The sequence below is a fragment of the Sorex fumeus genome, unplaced genomic scaffold, assembly GCF_029834395.1.
Source record: "Sorex fumeus unplaced genomic scaffold, SorFum_2.1 ptg000014l, whole genome shotgun sequence".
In the NCBI taxonomy this organism is placed as follows: Eukaryota; Metazoa; Chordata; class Mammalia; order Eulipotyphla; family Soricidae; genus Sorex; species Sorex fumeus.
Window position 1 is genome coordinate 28,112,440 of NW_026606071.1, and position 13,335 is coordinate 28,125,774.

At 41.2% G+C, this 13,335-nt stretch overlaps 1 protein-coding gene across 2 annotated transcripts in view; it reads right to left on the reverse strand.

The window, feature by feature from the left end:
* The window catches only part of LANCL1 (LanC like glutathione S-transferase 1), a 37,099-nt gene extending 29,981 nt beyond the window's left edge, over positions 1–7,118 (reverse strand). Inside the window, exons 1-3 of one of the 2 annotated variants that reach the window (XM_056111808.1) lie at positions 7,092–7,118; positions 6,703–6,799; positions 2,799–2,916 (exon numbers count right to left, since the gene is read on the reverse strand). In XM_056111808.1, coding sequence (XP_055967783.1) covers positions 2,799–2,916; positions 6,703–6,783 — 199 coding nt within the window. In that variant the 5' untranslated portion in view covers positions 6,784–6,799; positions 7,092–7,118. Of the gene's footprint in view, positions 1–2,798; positions 2,917–6,702; positions 6,800–6,986 lie in introns of both variants that reach the window. The other variant, XM_056111807.1, reaches the window with a different exon arrangement.
* Between the last annotated feature and the right edge of the window lie 6,217 nt (positions 7,119–13,335).

Here is a 13,335-nt window from a genome sequence, read left to right on the forward strand (position 1 = left end):
TTTCTGCTTAAGCCTGTATATGCCATCATACCAATATCATATTAAGAATCCTTTGCTTGTGTTGGTAGGATCCTCCCAGGATGGGAGAAGCATGTTGAAAGTAGACCATAGACCAAACATGATTGCCACTCAATGCCTCTTTTGCAAACCACAACACCCAAAAGAAGAGATAGAACAAAGGGGAATGCCCTGCCACAGAGGCAGAGTGGGATGGGGGTGGGGAGTGGGGGGTGGGAGGGATACTGGGATCATTGGTGGTGGAGAATAGGCACTGGTGGAGGGATGGGTATTTGATCATTGTATAATTGAAACCCAAGCACAAAAATGTGTAAGTCTACAACTGTACCTCATGGTGTTTCACTAATAAAAATTAAAAAAAAAAAAAAAAGAACCCTGGTCTTTTGAAAGCACTTATGACATACATGAGCGCTCTAGGTTCGCTTACTAAAATGACAAATTATATACCCTTCTATAGAAGATTTTGAGAAAATGGTTGTTTACGAAAATGAAGAAAATAAAGATAAACGAAACACAGGCCAGGAAAAACACTGCTGCTAAGTTTACATTTACCATCTGACTTGGCTCTCTGGTACCACCAAGTGACTATATGCCAGTTGATACAAAGTTAGGGGGCCTTCCAAGAAGCCATTTTAAAGGAAAGAAATCTATTTTTTTTCTCAGCTTTTCTTCCTTCCTATAGCCCTAAAAGCTGATATAATGGGTGGATTTTCAGTAGCTATTCTGACCAAGGAGAAGAAGCCAGAGGCTAAGGGTTATGACAAAGAATTCAAGCCGTCAGGATTCTGACTAAATCCTGAGGCCATGATACTTCAGGACTGCTGCCTCTGCTCTCATTTACAAGACACAGCTACCCAACACACACACACACACACACACACACACACACACACACACACACACACACACACCAAATTCCTATTTTCTAAAAAGCTACTTTTGAAAGATTAGCATATAGTACATAAAAGCTCTGTTTGCTCTAAATCCCAGTGCAAATGATTACCTGGTGCTCTATGCTGCCCAAACCTAATCCTATTTCAAATCCTAAACCTATGATGCAGAATTAAGGATCAGCCCAAACTTCTAATGGTGAATGAAGCACTAAAATGGAGGATAATTTAGCATCCAAGCTAACTGTAATCAAGTAGCACCATTGGATGTTTCCCTCTCCCCTACCTCCTCCAATCCATAAACAAATATAAGAAAATGAAGTCCTATTAAAAAAATTTGTTTTTGAAAAATAACACGTAACACATAGAATCTAATCCACATAAAAGTATCTAACCCTTGCTTTGAAGCAAAGCCCCAAGTATTTTTATTGTGTGTTTGTGATCTAACCTCTTTGTAGCTGTCCTATCCCTTCTGGCATCCTTTCATTCTTAGTCTCTGTATCTGATGAATACTTGTTGACAAAGCAGGTCGGCAGGTACCAGAGAGAACCGTGAATGTGATCATACTCACCCATAGCCATTGGGGATATTATGGCTCATAGAGACAGATAAGCAACAGCTCCTGGTACTTTCAGAGTAATTCAATTAGAAATTATGATACACACGGGATGACAGCTCCACTCCAGGGAGGGAGTGATTGTTTCAAAGTGACAGCAGTGCAGGGCAGGGGTGTGACTGGAGCAGAGAAGAGTGGACTGTGCGGCAGGTAATCAAGGTGAATTCTGTGAGCCCTGGTTCGGGTCCTGATCTGGAAAGTCACAATCCACTATCTTTTTGAAACCAGTGGGCCATTTCTTCTCAAACTTTCTCCAACTTCTCAATGACCAGCAAAGAATAAATTCAAACTAATCAGCAATGACAACATACAAATCACATTCTCTCCTTCCCCCAGACTCTGGTATGAGTCCTTTTATGTGGGAATTCTTTAAAAGAAATGACACTTTGGACCTGTTGTACTTACCACGGGTATATTCTCTTTAGTTCTGTTTCACATACTATGTTTTGGGACTCTTTCAACTCTTTTCACACTGAAATTCCATCTCCAAACTGACTGTCTACAGCTGGGATGGGAACTGTTCTTCGTTCAAGGGCCATTTTAATGTTTATGACAGTAATAGACTGGGCTATGGGCAGCTGACAAGCATACAAGTCCATCCTATCATGTACAGGAGCCAGAGAACAGGATTTCATGGGTAGACATTTCCATATCTCACCTATAGACATACCTTGTTTTATTGTATATGTGTGTGTGTACAAGTATTTACTTCATCTTATACACTTCATTTTACAGATACTGAGTTTTAAAAAAATATTGAAGACTTATGATAATTTTGCATTAACCAAGTCTGATGTGTGACTTCTGATCCCCATGACACAATTAAGTACACTGTTTTTTGCAGACAAATGGTATTGCATGCTTATCAAAAATCAGTGTGGTATGAACAACTACTTTGTGCACTAAGATATCAAAAAGTGTGAATCGGTAGCTTTACTGAGATACTCACTTTACCGGAGCAGATTTGATGCTAACTCTCATCTAGTCTGTAATCCCAAACATTACTATTTTTTTCTCCCCATACCTATAGTGGCCATCCAAATGTGAGTCAGGTAGGAATTTTATGGATCAGCTAGCCCTGCCTTAAATTCAGAGCACTCTTAAAAAGTCAGAAGATTCTAAAGTGAGCCTGAAAGCACAGTAGTCTCCCAGAAACAATAATTCATAAAAGCAGCAATCACTTCAGGTTATACTACTCAGTTAGACTGCTCTCCTGAGATCAAGCTTTGGTTCGCTCCTGTAATGCTTATGCCAACTCAGCTGACACTTCATACCTGCCCAGCCAGTGTAAACAGTGCCATCCCGAGGGTCTGCTGACTTTAAGCCTCTCTCCATTTGCTGAATAAGCCCTCGAATCTTATCATTCAAGCGATGTGAAAACTCTGGAGTCAGCTGTAAACATTAAAGGGAAAACAAATGTTAAAAAATAAGGGCCACCAAACTTTTGTGACTATAGGCTATCTAAAATGAGGAATACTACATGTCTACTTAGGCTACATTTTTCTATCTGGGAGACTTGGACAATTATTTTCTTCCTAAACAGTAAGAACAACAAATTAGAAAACTTATAAGTGCTACCATTGGATTTCCAACTTAAACAATTATTTTTGTTGTAATTTCAATATCCTAATACAAATTTCAATTAAATACTAAAATAGGCCAGCAGAAATAAACTGGCACATAGATATTTCCAAATATGAGTTCATTTATAATTTATATCAATATTTTTTATTATGCTAAAATTCATTCTATCAACTAAGCACATAATAAGATGTTGGCTATTTTTAATCCCATGAATTATTAGTCTTCAAGCAGTAGCAATATACACTCCTTAAAGAAATACTGTTCTTTGCTGTTAGGGAAAAAACTAATTATTTTTCTTTTTTGCTTATAAAAGTAGTATATGAAAAACATAATAAATCCTGGGCATCAGGAGTCTCAACTGGTAAAAAGAATATTAAATGTTGTGTTAAAAAGCCTACAACCAGCACAGTGCCCTGCAAAGAAACTTAATATACACAGCAGCCTTAAGCATGAGCCTATTACATCTTTATCTGCTATCAGCTGAATGATCTTCCTCAATTCCTCTGAAAAACCAGGATACTAATAGCCCACCCCACCAATTTCAAAAGGCACTCTGAAGATCAAATGAGATCTCCTGTTACAAGTTTTTCACATTCAGGGATATAAATGCTAATATTTCCTATTATTCTGAAAGCCTAAGAGTTTACAATCAGTACTGATGTGGTTATGGATTGAAAGTATACTACGGTTCTGGGATGGTGTCATTGGGATCCAGAGACACTGGACAAACAATAAGGCCCACACGCTTAATTCTCCAAAAAAGCACGTGAACAGGTGAACAGGGTTTTTTTTTTTTTAGTTTGTTTTTTTCTTATAGTGCCAATTACTGAACTGAACCATTTCACTCATACAAGGCATGACTCTACCACTGAGCCACATCTCTGCTCCCCCTAGATATGTGTAAAGTTCTTATGCACTGGAATCAACGACTGTCTTAAAAGATCACTGTAATAAATCCCTCACTAATATCAGGAATCTGCTGTGAATTTGCTATTCCAAAGCAGTGAGATTTCAAGTTAATGCTTGGACATCTTACAAGGTGATGACAATGTACTTCACAATGAGAACTCTGGGTTGGTTAAGGGCAAAAATGGCATCCTTGCCAGTATGACGCTCTGAGTTCCATCCCCAGTGTTACCCACACGCGTTTATCCTGGGGAACCTGCTGTTTGGGAGTCTCTATGCTACGACAGAGTGCGTGACTGCCCAGGCATAGCAGCTGAACCTGGGTGACACTGCAATTGCAGTGTGTCTGACCTCCAGTAGGCATGCGTGTGAGCAAACTACAAAGAGCAACTATAAGATTTCTAGTGAGGACTTGGGACAAACAAGTCTCTGCCACAGTGCTCACTGGGAATCACACAGTTTAGCTGGCATGCTTGTCCTGATGAGGAACTTTCTAGTCATACTTCATAGTTGTGCTCACATCAACGATCATTGGGGGTCATACACACTGCAACTAGTTATGTGATCCCCTACTAGCACATACCAACCAGGTATGTGCAAATTGCCCACCATTCCAACAACATTAAAGGAAAGGAAAGGGAAATGCATTCTCTTTACCTTCTAAAAAATAAAAAGGACATTTTAACACTTAAAAAAAGACAGTGCCAAAATTATTACTGATAATAATAAAGGAGATTGAGTTTTAGTCCTGAATAGCATATCTGATACGGCAAATGAGACTCTAAACTCTATTTGGATCATTTGTTCCTAAGCATCACTACCTTCTTCACACTGAAGAAACCCTTGTTCAATGCACACACTCCATTCAACAATTTCTGTCAAGAGGTTAAGACTTCCACAGTCTTGAAATGATATTGAGTAAAATATACTTCAATATTATTACAAATGGTCTATACATCTCAACTCGAGAGAAAAGTATAATTCTGTGAGAATAGATCATCAGTTCACAGATCATATGTAATTTATCATCTTGCCTGGCCTTTAAGAAGAGACCAAGTCCAATGAAAGAACCTCTGCCCCAGGAGGGAAAGATGCTTTCAATTTGGCATACACTGCATTTAATAAAGGTGACCTGCCTGAAAATATCGATTACTTATGGCAAACCACAAAGATTATTCAAACTCTAGCAAGAACCTGAAGAAGCTGTAACAGCATGTGCCAGAAAAACTGGCCGAGTCCTTACTGAGAGTTTCGAGGTAATAAATTAAGAACAGGTCTCTGAGGTCTGATTATGCAATAATTAGCACTTAAAAAAAATTCCAATATGCTAGCTTCTTTCTGGGAGCTGTCCAAAAATCATGTGGTTTGCAATAAGTTACATTAATATTTGGGTGGGATATACCACCCTTAGATATGAGTTAAATATGCTGAAACATATAATTTAGAAATAAACTAAAAGTGAGTTATTCCTCCTTAATGGTTTCTGCTGTTAGGATGATACATCTTCAGGTCTTCTCTATGCCAAGTTAGCGTGACATGGCATGTCTTCCTCTAATAGGAGGAGACAAATACTTTGGCGTCAGAATCTGAGGAGCTAGACAGAATACTGGTCCAAATGGCCAAAAGCAAGTATGTCAGACTTTCAGATAATTATAAGCTTTGTTTGTGCTGCTCAGTTATGGTTTTAAAAGAATTAGAGTAACTCCAACACCAGCAACACTTTGGTAGCCTTCCTCCAACTCATTCATCATTTCTATCTGAGTTTCTGAGCCAAGTTCATCTATAATGAGAAGAGTCCTAAGGAAAAACCCAATGAAGTGACATACAGTTAACTTGGCAGGTATGAAACTTCTAGGCCATGAAAAACTTTCACAAGACTGGAGAGTCAAAAAGAAATAAATTGGTAAAAAATAAAATAAAACAAAATAAATGTAAGAATGTGTATGTGTGCACTTAAAGAGATGATTTCCAAATTAGCTCACAGGTAGAGAATTCCTAACTAGCCATTCTTACAGGACTGTATGCCCTCATAACAATCCCCTCATGCTAAGAGGCAAGAGAAAATACGGGATTCTAGAATTTTATATCCAGAGTTTCTTTTGCAGAGGCTTGTGAGGTGCTATCAGTCAGAACCCCTGATCCCCAGTTGGGGGATGTCTATGCGGGAGAGGTCATATGACAAAGAGTGTCAGGGTGATGTCCCAAATTTCACTTAGCACCATCAGTTGAGTGGTGGCCTTTCTAGCTCATTTGCATCATTATCCTGCCCAGACTCATGTACAAACGTAAATAGGGTAACTGGGCACATTTGAAAACAACTTGCCTTTTTCAAAAGCAAAGCTAAATGCATCACCAATGCCAACTTCAAGGTAAAAGGCATTATCTGCTCATTATGCAATGACAGAAATTCTCACCATGACAACGAACAGCAGTAATAACAACAACGGCTTCTTTATGGAAATACATGGTGATAGAAGCCAGACTGTACATTTTTTAAGAGGGATCTTACGTAAGGACAATATACCTCATGTATCCAGCCTTAACTTCGACATGTTTCTTAAAGAGAGTGGTCATCCTTTTCAGCAAAAAACAACCACCCCTCCCCACCATCCCCCCCAAGCACCGAGCCTCCTTTCTGCACGCCGCAGGTTGGTGGTTAGGGATGCAGGGGACAGATGCTAAACTCACCCTCCCGGCAGTATCAAAGTAGCTCTCGGCCAGGGATTTGTTAAAATCGGGATAAGGATTCGGGAAGGCCCTTTGAGCCATGGCGTCGGAAACGAGCCTGCAGAACAGTGGGAAAAGAAAAGTTGGATTGACGTGGGGGCCGTGGCCGAGTGGCGAGCGCAGGGGCCACCGCCCCGACACCACCTTCCTTCCAGCTCCCGCTTCGCTGGACTGTCTCCGCGGTCTCAGTGGACCTCGGGCCCGCCGCAGACCGCTCGCCAAGGCCGGTAGGGCCCGGAACCCACCGCGATGAAGGGAACCCGTTTTGCACCCCACGCTCCCACTCCTGCGACTGAAGGAATCGCCGGTCCAGCGCCCCGGTAGCCCAGCCCAGCGCCCCGGCCTCTCACCCCCTGGACGACACAGAAGCAACGCTTTCACCGCCCACTTCCTGCCAGACGGACCAATCAGAACGCTCGCCGCTCTGGGCCCCGCCCCCTCTCACTTTCAGTTTGTTAAAGAGACAGGAGGATGATTTCTAACGGCTTGGAAAAGATGATTTTAATTCTTGACTTGCGGCAGGGGGGGACTCTATCTTAGAATAACGTGCAAGTGCGCCCAATATTGTCTCACCTCTCTTCCCCCTTGAAAGTTTTAGTTTAAAAAAAAATTCAAGTACAGGTAACTCATGAATTAGTTTTCTTTTTTTTTTTAAATCTGGAGTTTAAAAAAAAGGCTGTTGTGAGAGCTGTACTTGCCCCTAGTTCTGCTACTTTTAAATAAGATTGAAGAGGGCAGTGGTTTTTTTTTTCAGATTGGTCATTTCTTAAAAAGAAACAAAGCACGACAAAAAGAGAAGAAAGTGGCAAAAAGAAAAGAAAAGAAGGCCAGAGCTGGTAGTGTGGCCAATGCGGTTTCATCCTCCTAAATTAGTTCTCCATCACTGCTTGGAGAGATCCCTAGCACTGGGAGATGTGGCCCCCAAACAAACAAAAATAGAAAGAAAAGAAACCTGAACGCTTGTCCTTTGGAAATCATTTATGGTAATGAACTCCAGTCATGTGAGTGCCCAAGGCACAAGGCACCAAATGGCAATTGCTGAAATTTCAGGGAAAACACATGGAAAACATGTGCCAATAGAGTGGAACACCCATAACTTTCCATGTCAATGTAAACATTATTTAAACATCCTCAATGATGTGAAAATACATTTCCATAGAAAACAAAGCTCACCTGCTACACATTAGACCCATTCTGTTGCTAAGATTTTGGTGGTCTATTAAAAAAATCAGAGTCCCTTGGCTCTTTTCACTCTTCTTTCAAAGGACCTTACCCACAATCCTTCATGGATTGAAGACGGTTTCCTAGGCCCCACGGTCCAAGTTGGGACTAAGTTTGTCCTTTCTCGACCACCGTCCACATTCCCTCCACTATTCCTTGTGGGTCTATCTGTGCTTTTAATAACTGTACCTGTCCTTGAACTTTAGGTTACTCCTTTCCTAAACTCTGAAGTTTGTAGGAAAGGCAAGGTATCAACTCTTTCTTTGAATTTCGAAGGCTTAATCTTTATCACACTCGGCCCCTTTTTGATATTTGAGTAGATTCAGAGGGAGACATCTGCTGTGTCTCCTATGACTGGCAGGCGGAATGGAAAGATGGGAAAGGAAGATGGGAAGAGAATTTGGAGAGAGGGAAGTTTAGTTTGAAGGACAGTTTCTCAACATTGAAAGTGGTAAATGGATACTGTAGTCATAGTGTAGGGAGTCTCAATTTCAGTACTATGGACATTTTGGAAAGAAAGCTGATTTTTTTTTTGAAGAGGAGGAGGAAGTGGCAGTGGGGTGGGGTGCTATTTTGTTCACTGTGTACTTCGCTTAGATCATAGAGAGAAATATATAAATATATGCCTCTCAGAGAGCCCAGCAAGCTACCGGGAGTATCCCGCCTGCAGAGGCAGAGACTGGCAAGCTACCCATGGTGTATTTGATAAGCCAAAAACCAGTAATGACAACAGGTCTCTTTCCCCTGACCCTGAAAGGGACTCCAGTTGTTGGAAAAGACAGTAAGAAGAGGCTGCTAAAACCGCAGGGCTGGGAGAAATAGAGACGTTGCTGGTGCCAGCTGTAGTAAATCTACTAACAAAGGGATGACTGTGATACAGTGATACAGTGTAGTTTGCTTAATGGCATGCGTGATTCTTGCCAGCACCACCTTCTCCCAAGTAATGAGAATAAAAAATATCTCTTGCTCTTTTCTTTTATATACTTATTGTTTTATTTTTGGATCACATCCAGCGATGCTCAGGACTTACTCCTGGCAGGGCTCTGGCTCCCTTACGGGGTGCTGGGGTTCAATCCCAGTCAGCAGCATGCAATGCCCGTGCCCTCCCCACCCACTGTACTATGTCTCCAGCCTTTTAGTAATTTTCAAATAAAAGCTAAAGCCAAGAATACCAATACTGGGATCAGTGGTGGTGGAGAATAGGCACTGGTGGAGGGATGGGTACTCGATCATTGTATAACTGAAACCCAAGCACAAAAATTTGTAAGTATACAACTGTACCTCATGGTGTTTCACTAATAAAAATTTTAAAAAATATTCCTCACAATAAAGAGAAAAATAAAAAGCAATAGTCCAATGGGTATTAGTCCAAAAAAAAAAAAAAGAATACCAAGTACATGTTTTTAAATGGATATGGGTGTGAGTATTGAAGAGTATGTACCCTGAAGTGGATTGTTGGATCATAAGGCATTCTTCTAGTTAATTTTCCCAGTATATCAGATTACTCTATGTTGCTGTTATACTTGCTTATGTCCTAATAGTTTCTTTCACCTTCATTTGCTCTTCAGACAAGATCGGGTTCATTCAGGGTGTTATGGTCATAGGCTGCTCTTCAATGCTTGATACTATTTTGTGCAATTGATGCTTATTACTTCCTTTCTTCCTTCATTTAAAAATATTCTTTGTTTTTGGTGTATATCCATCTGTGCTTAGGGGTTGACTCATGGCTCTCTGCTCAGGGATCTCTCCTTGTGGGACTACATGTAGTATCAGAGATCAAACTGGGTTGACTGTAAACAAGGCAAGTGCCTTAACTTCTATATTATCTCTCCAGCCCCTTTGGTAGTGGTGGGATCTAATAATTTTGTTTATTAATACTGCAAATGTTAACACTATTATTAGCATGTTTTAAATCATAATAAAAATTATTAAAAGATACATTTTTATCCATTTCTATGGGACCAGAGGCAGTCTCCTGCCCCCGCGCCTGGCTATTCCTCGCTGGGGCCCCTTGGAGGGGAGCGGGTTGAGCTTTCCTCCCCGCCCTGGCCAGAGCCCCGGCAGCCGAAGACCTCCAGGACCAGCCACCACCATGCTGAGACCACTCTCCACACACCTGAAGGTACCGGCAGAGGGACAAAGCCACGTGGGTTCCGGGGCCGAGATCTCCAAGCCTACTCGGATTGGAGTTGAGCATTCTCCACCCAGATCCTCCAAATTCCAGTAGGCAGGGGTCACACCCACCAACTGGCCCCCTGGCACCGTGTAATCCCATCAGCGGCCAAGACTTTGAGACTATAAAAACCAGCTCCCGGAACCGCGCGGCCGCGAATGACATCTTATTATGACATCTCATTCCTACTTTGACAAACTGGCAGGCTACCGAATGTAGCCTGCCCACAGGGCAGAGTCTGACAAATTCCCCGTGGCGTACCCAATATGCCAAATACCAGTAACAATGATGGGTCTCATTCTCCTAAAGAGCCTTGACTATAATCTCAGGGCGAGGATGAAGGAGACGTTACTGGGGCCTGCTCGAGGCAATCGACGAATAACAGGATGATCTGTGATCTGTGATCTGTGATGGGACCAGAGCATAGTTATAATTAATAAGTTTGTTGATGTTGATTTCTCAAGGACCCTTCAACTTTTGGTAAAGTTGCAATATTATTGGAGGGGTGTTGGGCCACACCTAACAGTGTTCAGGGGTTATTCCTGGTTCTATGTCCAGGGGACTAAATGTGGTGTGTCAGTGATTTGATTTGTACCAGCCTCATGTAAGACAAGTGCCTTCATTTCTGTACTCTCTCTGACCCTCTGGAACATAGTTTTTGCAAAAAAAAAAATTTGTAACGTTTCTTCACTTGATTGATAAATATATTTCAGGTAAACTCTCTGAAATGATTATTAAATTACTGCCTTTAAGACAGACTACCTCTGGATATATGAAGTTTACATAAAGTTGGGGGGGGGGGCATATTCGATATGCCAGACACAGTAACAACAAAGTCTCCAATGGAGACGTTACTGGGCCCGCTCGAGCAAATCGATGATCAACGGGAGGGCCTTTACTTTACTTTACTTTACTTTACATAAAGTTGGAAAAATTCATTTGATGATTTTGTGTTTCATCCTCAAATGTGAATTTTATAGTATTATAATGTATATTAATGTGAATTAAAAAGAGCTGACAGTACCAAAAGGCTCAAAAATTGATAGAGGGGCCAGAGCCATAGTACAACAAGTAGAGTGTTTGTCTTACACATGGCTGACCCAGGTTCTATCTACAGCACCCCAAATGGTCTCTTGAGCATCACCCGGTAAGGCCCCAACCACTGCCAAAATAGATAAATAAAGTTTGTTATTTTCTTATCTAAGGTTAGTTTTACTCCATTGGCCAATCATGATCAAGAATCTCTTCTAGGTTTTTGTTCTTCTCTCCAAATGTTACCTTCATCTGCAAGACCTCTATGGTCATAGGCATACCAGTTTAAAAGACTGTCAGGGCACAGAAACACACATCTGGGAGCTGGAGCGATAGCACAGAGGGTAGGGTGTTTGCCTTGCATGAGGCCGACCCAGGCTCGATTCCCAGCATCCCTATGGTTCCCTGAGCACTGCCAGGAGTTATTCCTGAGTGCAGAGCCAGGAGTAACCCCTGTGTATCGCCAGGTGTGACCCAAAAAGCAAAAAAAACAAAAACAAAAAAAACCCCACCACATCCAAAAATTGCTTCAGCCTCAGATCAGGAAGCAGAATCCAATTTCCACACAAACTCCAGAAGTGAGATCTCAGTTCTGTGGCTACCTCTAGATGCAGAGGAGACTGTGAATCAAGTCTTTTGCTGAGCTGCTATAATGAAAGCAAGGAACAACAGATTGGTAGGTAGTGAGTGGTCTTGGTTACATAATACGAATTTAATAAGTGATACACATGTCTCTTATCACATAGACAATATACTTATGTTTCTGAGATGTGTCCATTGGTTCTGATTCCCTTGCAATCAGATCTTTTCCATTTCCTCTTACATATCTCATTGACCTTTACAGGGAGCTGGGTCACTGACTCAGTAGAAGATAAATCAAATAACTCCATATTCTTCTTTTTATTTTTCTAGAAAGTTCTCCCTCCTCCTTGGACAAAGGAATAGCACAAGTACGCACACCAGGAAATGCCTTTTACATTTTCTTTTTACTTAAAGTATCACATCTTTTGGAGAAAGTCAGCTATTTCCTTTTCAGCTCAAAGAAGTGTAAAGTAAGAGTTATCTAAGCTTGAGTTTAATATCACAATGCTGTTGGTTTAACATCCAGCTGGGACTCAGTAGTACTGAAACAATTTTCTATTCTGTTCACACTACAAAATTCATGGATTGACAGGAGCTATTGCCAGTGGAGGAAACAAGAGCATAAACAGACATACACCATGCCCACGATGGGACACTTTTAATTTCCCGGAGATAGTATTTCCTATGGTGCTGGCAGCATTTCCTCCTTCCTTGTCAGGACTGTTATTAGTGTACTGACAGATTCCTTGCTCTAAATGTACCTGCTGGGTGAGAAGTGCTATTATGTGAAACACAGGTGTGCTGGGATTTCCTTGGGAGATTAAAGACTGTGAGTACAGAAAGTTGGTAAAAAATAAACGTACAAACAATTTAACTGTTTTTCCCTTTCACTTTGAGAAGGGCTCTCTTGATCAGTAGTGTTAGTCTAGGTCTTTACAAGCAACATGAAAAAGAGGTTTCCCTTTTTATTGTTGAACATATGTCCTGCCGCTGCTTTGTTCCACTTCTCTATGCCTTCATTTCTGTAGATGCTCCATATGCATAATGACAGAGGAGATGGAAAGTGTTACTAGGAGGAGGTCTTCCTCCAACCAGGAGTCATTAATCACATGGATTACATTTGTTTCCATCCCCACCCAACCAGACACAATTTGCCTATGAAATGAGATGATTGATTACCTACACCTGTGAAATATTGTCCCAGTTCAAGGTGTTTTGTGGGATCTCTAGCAGTTCCTGATAGGAGAAAGTAACCAACTGAGAGACACTCTGGCTCATACAGGTCCTCTTGTAAGCTTCAGAATTGCCTCGCAGCGGGTGCTTTTCAATCATTTGAACAAGGAAACTTCAAAATTTTTCAACTAGTCTGGTAGCCACGTTATTTGTACTTCCTTTTTCTTCTCCATTTGCCACAGAAGGCAAGAGTTCAGTGTATAGCTGAGTCAGAATGAAAATAGATTTTAGTTTCTAAAATGAGACAAGAATGTCTACTGCTTGAGGACAATACGAATTAAGGAGTGTGACTTACAGATAAGAAGAAAGCCTCAGAAAATTCAGTAGGATTTTCCTGCAACTGCCATGTAAAG